Below are 7,367 nucleotides of genomic sequence, written 5' to 3' on the forward strand. Positions count from 1 at the left end.
TTACTACAAGTAATATTCTTTACATTATGTAAATCAAATATAAAAGCACAAAGTCAAAATAATAGTGAATGTCTGTATATGATAATTATATTTTAGAATAGAAATCTACCTTTTTTGGCAAGAGGTAGAATAGTCCCCGGGTAATTTGAATAAGAGTTCACTTTCGGTCATTGCCCCACTGTCGAGTACCACTCCCACTTTGAGAGGTTTGTTGCCACAAGCCCCCCTCCATTTTATTCAACTTTTCTGTCGCTCTAGGCGGTACTGGCGGGCTAGAATGAGCGAGAAGAAGACACAGAAGGAAGTAGCAAAGGAACGACTGGTATGTGGGTCGCGGTTCCGTCGCAATCTGTCGACAAATTCTTTGCCTTTTGTAGCACATTTCCACCCCTCCCCATTTTGTTTTCTTTTCGCCCATCTTTCAGTTTAACACTTTGGTATGCTGAAATTGAAAACATCTTACGTATTCAGTAGCCGTGTACACAATGCTGTCATTTTTTCCCGTCTTGTTTGAGTTGTTGGTTATTTGAATGTTTAAAAAGCAGCCAATGTGAATTAAATTGCTCCACCGTTAACGTTGCTCCAGGACTTTGTCATGCAAATATGAAATTCCGTTGGGTGTTCCCCACGCTGTGGCACAGTCTGTGCACGAATGATCTGTTATGTTCCCCATACATACGCATCTTTGTGTCTTAGAATTTAGAGCTATCTTTTGATCAACACTGTAGTTTTAGAGTCTTATTTTCACTTCATCATCTAACAATTTCTTTATAACCATAATATACTGCAAATTTGGCTCTTACGAACACAAAGGCCCACGTTTGAAAGTTGATTAGCACGACAATGGTGTTTGATAACAATAGATCAATAAATGATGAACTATTAAAATTGTATATTTCGGAAATGAATTTACTAATTTTTAAAAAGTATGCAACCAAACCTATTTTGCTTTTTAGGCAGTACATGTATTTGCGATGTTACAAAGATGTATTTGGGCTATGTACCTTTTTTAGCACTCTCACTTGTGGCTTTTTGGTCAATGATTTTGTGAATTCACTTTATTTCACTTGCCCATTGTTTTCAACAGGAAGTCACAGAAATGAGTCTAGAATTGTCATTTGAATGGTAATGCTTCCAGCACTATGAAGTCTTTATGCACAAAATGCTTTCACTGAAAATAGATATGTTGGCACAAACTCAGAACTTTTAGAAAGATTGAAAAAAGAAACTTCACTCTTACTCTGAAGTTGATGAAGGTCAGCTACAAGTACTCAAGCAACTGGCTAGATTTCGAAAACTGTCAGACATATCATCAGTGACTGAGCAAGATCTGTAGTCCAACATACTAGTAACTCTTCATTATGTTTTGCTTAGTTTGTGTCATGAATGCATTACTGACTCCATTGCACCTCTTCCAGGAGAAAGACCTTGCGAGGTACATCTATGTCCCACAATGGCACCTGGGAGCTCCCAAAGCTGCACCGACCAATGGGAAAGTACCGGACATTCCAGACTTCACACCGAAGCTCGGTAAGGATGAAGGAAATGTATTTTGAAGGAGACTTTATTTATCCCACAACAGGGAAAGTAGGACACATGATAACAGTTGTAAACTCAAGCAACTGGATAAGTTTGTAAATGGTCAGGTGTTTCAGGTAGCATCCAGTACCTAAACACACTTCACTACCGGTGGACTGCTGTAGTGACTTATGTATGTGTGACCCCAGGACTTAAAAACGGAGATGGGTGCTGGGCCTACGCATCACAATGTGATGCATGGCAACTTTAGCATTAGCTTAGTACCTTTCTTCAGTGACTGAGAAGGATCTGAAGTCCCACTCAATGATTGAAATGGTCATAGCTGTTAGGTTTAGAGTATCAGTGCTGAGATGGATCAAGTGTATTCCCTGCTGCCCCTGCTACCTTAATCTTGTAGCCTGTACCCTGTACAAATTCCAGTTTAGCAGGGAGTATAGGAGTAGAATTAACTGGTCATCTTGATTGTCTACTAAAATCCTTACTACAACAGGTTACAGGTGTAATGTACTATTCAGCTCATTAGCCAAGGAAGCAAGGTAAGTAGGGTCTGAAACAAGGGCAACTTTTTTCATCAGGAATGTTTGCCTTGGGGTGTTAAAGTGTCTGTCCTACCTCAAAGATGAAAGTTTAGCACCAGAAAAAGATGAAAATATTATATGGTTGTTGAAACCAGCACCATTTTTGAAATGATCATTACAGCATGAACGATGACAGATTAATTGTTGAAGTGCAACTTAAAAGTTTGAGTTCATATCTTTGAAGCAGGGAAACAGTGCATATTCATGGTGGCCCTCTCAGTACATTTGATATAGTGTTGCTCTGTTTGGGGTCGAGCCCTGGTGCCAAGGTTGCTGTCCTACATACATGGTCAAACATCTGTGTGTCTGTCGGCTTCAGGGCATCCTGTCCCACTAACAGGGTCTCATGTTCAGACTCTGGCATTTACATGTTATTCTGACTTCTTTTTGCTGAGAAGATTATCTTTATGATAGTGTTTGTGTGTGTGTGAGAGAGAGTCTGTCTGTTAACACAAAAACTCAAGAATACCTGGATAGATGTCTTGATATTTCAGGTATATGCGTATATGGGTATGTCTTGATCAGACCTCAAAATGGTTACTAGTATATTATCATAGGGAGAATAATTATAATAACTTGATAGGGGAGTTTTGCTACCAGAGGAGTTGGCTGTCCACGCAGGATTTGCCGAATTCTATGATCCCCATAACCCTGTAGGAAAGACCCGGTGGAGGCTAAGATTTAGGGCTGTCCGCCTACTAACGGCTTGTAATGGTATTGCAGTGGAACTTCCATGTTTTGTTTTCAGTTTTGATTTGATTTGTACCAATGTACTTGTTGTTGATTTTAAGCATTGTGCAGGAATTGATTCCTCTTCTTCTGTTTGTGTTCAGTATTTTAGGTTCATGTCAAAAATAACCATCTGCATTTTGTAGAATGTTTCTACAATATCCAAGTCACTGTTTCTTCATTCCTGTAATACTAGTACCTGTTGTGTTACCTGTACAGTTGGTACATTACCTGTTGTGTTACCTGTACAGGTGGTACATTACCTGTTATATTACCTGTACAGGTGGTACATTACCTGTTGTGTTACCTGTACAGGTGGTACATTACCTGTTGTGTTACCTGTATAGGTGGTACACTACCCATTGTGTTACCTGTACAGGTGGTACATTACCTGTTGTGTTACCTGTACAGGTGGTACCTTACCTGTTGTGTTACCTGTACAGGTGGTACATTACCTGTTGTGTTACCTGTACAGGTGGTACCTTACCTGTTGTGTTACCTGTACAGGTGGTACGTTACCTGTTGTGTTACCTGTACAGGTGGTACATTACCTGTGGTGTTACCTGTACAGGTGCTACATTACCTGTTGTGTTACCTGTACAGGTGCTACATTACCTGTTGTGTTACCTGTGCAGGTGGTGTAAGTAGGGCAAAATGAACTTCACTGTGTTTTATACTTTTTGTGTATTATTTGGTAGGGCTAAAGTTAGGTTGTTGTTTTGATTAGTGCCACAGAGCTGTAGCAAGAGTGTGAAGTGTGGAGATTTGCATTTTGATTAGTGTCGTATGCAAACGAATGTTCGTCTCCTCTAGTGCCAGGTGTAATTGTTTCACACCAAAGCCATAGACAGAACTAACAGATAGATGGCAGTCGCTCAGCCTTTGATATCTTGAACAACAAAGGGACTTCAAAAACATTGTCACCTCTATAATATGTATGAATATGTGAATTTGGATGAATAAACAGGACAAGCTTGCTGGTGGGGAGAGAGAGAGATCAGTTGTGTCAGTCGTGCGTGGAGTGCAGACACGAGGATGTAGCTCTCCAGCAAGCGGTCCGTGTGTGCGGAAAATGGCCTGTGTCTCTGCGTGTTGTTCTTCCCTTCTGTCTTAGACTCTCAGCAGCAATTCCAAATAAGAACCCGGGGCCACAACATCTGCCCCCACTTCTTACAGTGGTACATTACCTGTTGTGTTACCTGTACAGGTGGTACATTACCTGTTGTGTTACCTGCCCAGGTGGTACCTTACCTGTTGTGTTACCTGTACAGGTGGTACCTTACCTGTTGTGTTACCTGTACAGGTGGTACCTTACCTGTTGTGTTACCTGTACAGGTGGTACCTCACCTGTTGTGTTACCTGTACAGGTGGTACATTACCTGTTGTGTTACCTGTACAAGTGGTACATAACCTGTTGTGTTACCTGTACAGGTGGTACATAACCTGTTGTGTTACCTGTATTGGTGGTACACTACCCATTGTGTTACCTGTACAGGTGGTACATAACCTGCTGTGTTACCTGTACAAGTGGTACATAACCTGTTGTGTTACCTGTACAGGTGGTACATAACCTGTTGTGTTACCTGTACAGGTGGTACATAACCTGTGGTGTTACCTGTACAGGTGGTACCTTACCTGTTGTGTTACCTGTACAGGTGGTACCTTACCTGTTGTGTTACCTGTACAGGTGGTACCTCACCTGTTGTGTTACCTGTACAGGTGGTACCTTACCTGTTGTGTTACCTGTACAGGTGGTACCTTACCTGTTGTGTTACCTGCCCAGGTGATGTCCTGTCCTGGAGTGACTACCGTGATGGCCACACCTACATAGTGGGGAAGGACGGAGCCCTGATACCCAACCCTGATTACAGTGGGTCTGGGTACCTCACTATACCATTCGAGGTTGGTCAACAATACATGACTGTGTACATGTATACAAACAAATATGTACATGAATAATTTAAAAAAAACGCATAAGCATACATGTGTATACCATCCAACTTCCAAGGAGATGTTGATGGAGAAATTGTGACATTTTTCTTATACAGCACATAAGAAAGAGGTCACCATTTTCCCCATCAATCTCTGCTTGAAGAACAACATGGACACACACTGGAAGAAAATTTGTATTTTTTAAATTTCACTGATGGTCACTGAAATGTCTGCTGTTGCAACTCCTTGGTTCTGAATCAGTGTTTTAGCCATCCTGAAATTTTTTTCTGTCCCCTGGATTTTAAATGAAAATCCTGTCAAAGGCGCAATGATCCTAGGGTGGTCCAGGGGCATGCTTGAAATCTAGACCCTCTGTAATGCTATTTCCTTTATTTTGAGGGGCAAAGTTTGCTGACTCATCTTATTTCAAATCATATCTTTATATGCCAATTTTTGTCCATCACAGATCGAGAGGACGGAATGGGCAAAATTTTTGTTCGTCCACAGCTGCAAAATTCTGTTGAAGGACGGATGCTGGCTAGAATTCTGTGCTGAATAAACAACTTCGTTTTTGTGCTCAGATCACCCAGCACATGACAGATGCCAGGAGGAGGTACGAGGGAATAGACGTCCTGTTCATGGACCTGAGACATGACGACCAGTTCATCCAGGAAAACTTTGGCGACCTCCCCGAGGAGTGGAAGTTCACCTGGTACGATGGGGAGGAGGAACTACAGATCACGTTTCCTAACGGAAAAATGCAGACATTTCTACCTGGTTAGTGCGATATTTTAGCAAATAGCAACAAAGGGTTGTTGTAAATGCAAAGTACATGTTCCAAGATCTCACAACTCAGTAAAATATTTTCACATGTCTTGTAGTCCCCTGATTATGCAAAATATGGTTTTGAATAACAGTACAATGGTCCATTGGTCACTCTACTGTAAACCTGACAAGCATATGGAAAATGTGTAATTGCAAAAATGCAAGCAAAACTCCTCTTGAATTAGTATTCCATTGACCCTATGACCTGTCATGTCTGTTAAATGCCTAGTTCTACCACCACTGAGCTGTACTTCCCGCCACTGTGGTAAGTCAGACCTTTGTGGTCATCTTTCCACTCACTGACTTCCCGCCACTCTACTTACAGTATTCAAATAACTAACCCAAACAAACACACACTACATACCAAACAGATACTCTGTACATGGAGTCAAACTTCTATTGTAACCTGTACATTTTTTGCAGGTGAACACATGAAAGAAGACATCTTCAGATGGTACGAAGGCAGCCAGAAGATGCAGAGTTCTTTCTCAGTGACCTATGACCTGAAGGGTGATGACCTGAAGCGGTTTCAAGAGAAGTACCAAAACAAGGATGATCCAAATGGTAAGATATTCTATATATACATTTGAATGTTTGAATTTTGGGGGTAACTAGGCGTTTCTTCCCTACTTCACCCAATGAAGAAAATTCACAGATTTTTTTGCTGAGTATTGGCCAAAACGAGAGTCCCTAAAGTTTCTCTTTCAATGTTGTTGTTGCAGACCAGTACGCCTGGCTTCGAGCACGACCAAAGATCCCGCCGACCTGGACCATGGAGCCGGGGGGAGGGGGAGGGGGGAGCGACAGACACCACGGCACGTTTTACCTAAACGGTCCTGCAGAGGAGGCAAAAGCAGCGGTCGACGCGGTGAAGGAATTCTACGAGGGGTTCCAGCACACCACGACAGAACCGGTCGAGTACTCGGACGAAGAAGATGAAGATGACGACGATGATGATGAGGAAGGTGAGGAGGAAGAGGATGATGATGATGATGATGATGAAGATGAGAATGAAAGAAGGAGAAAAAGGATGAAATTTGATTTTGAGGAAGGCGGAGAAGGAGATGATGATGCTGATGATGATGATGAAGATGATGATGGAGAAGCTGAGGAAGAAGAAGAAGATGGAGAAGATGAAGAAGGAGTCTAAAGACTTACATGTTAACCTCTTTGATGTTATCAACACAGAAATACATACCTTACCTCTTGCATTGTACCTGACATCTGCTTCTTCTGCCTCAACCAATATATAATAACAGAAATCACAACACTGGTGGCAGTAAGTGTGATGAGCATCGTGGTGGATTTGTCAAAGCTAACGATCTTAAGCTGTGGTCACAATTACTATGTGATTTCATCGTTGTGGGATTTATCCCAGGGCTTTGACAAAACCGACTGTCAACAGGATCTATGACAACCTCTTCTGTCACGAGACAGTTGATGGTTCATGACACATCAATGACTGTTTGAAGTTATGATGCTCAATTCTGAAGTAAACCTGTATCACACAGCTAAAGTGACATGACCCTTATGCGCACTTTCCACTGGAGGCTGTGACTGCACTGCAACCTGTGAGTGACCAAATAAAGATTTGATGGATTACCCAACTTTCATGGGCATAGTACAATTTTGTTACCAAGGGTTATACAAGTCCAATTTTGGTTGCTGTACGGTTGCTTACTGTCCAGTGGAAAGGAGGTCTTACCAGAGGTGGTATCTTACTTAACTTGGGTCACCGGTGCAGCACTGTGGGGTTCATTTACT

The 7,367-nt window shown here is 41.8% G+C and overlaps 1 protein-coding gene across 1 annotated transcript; it reads left to right on the plus strand.

The window, feature by feature from the left end:
• The first annotated feature begins 136 nt into the window (after positions 1-136).
• Positions 137-6,926, plus strand: LOC118406665 (putative vacuolar protein sorting-associated protein 13F). Its single transcript, XM_035806921.1, has 6 exons — positions 137-322; positions 1,419-1,530; positions 4,630-4,748; positions 5,360-5,555; positions 6,027-6,167; positions 6,326-6,926. The coding sequence occupies exons 1-6, from the start codon at positions 278-280 to the stop codon at positions 6,751-6,753; spliced, it is 1,041 nt and encodes a 346-aa protein (XP_035662814.1). The 5' UTR covers positions 137-277; the 3' UTR covers positions 6,754-6,926.
• The last annotated feature ends 441 nt before the right edge of the window (positions 6,927-7,367 follow it).

The sequence above is a fragment of the Branchiostoma floridae genome, chromosome 19, assembly GCF_000003815.2.
Source record: "Branchiostoma floridae strain S238N-H82 chromosome 19, Bfl_VNyyK, whole genome shotgun sequence".
NCBI classification, from domain to species: domain Eukaryota; kingdom Metazoa; phylum Chordata; class Leptocardii; order Amphioxiformes; family Branchiostomatidae; genus Branchiostoma; species Branchiostoma floridae.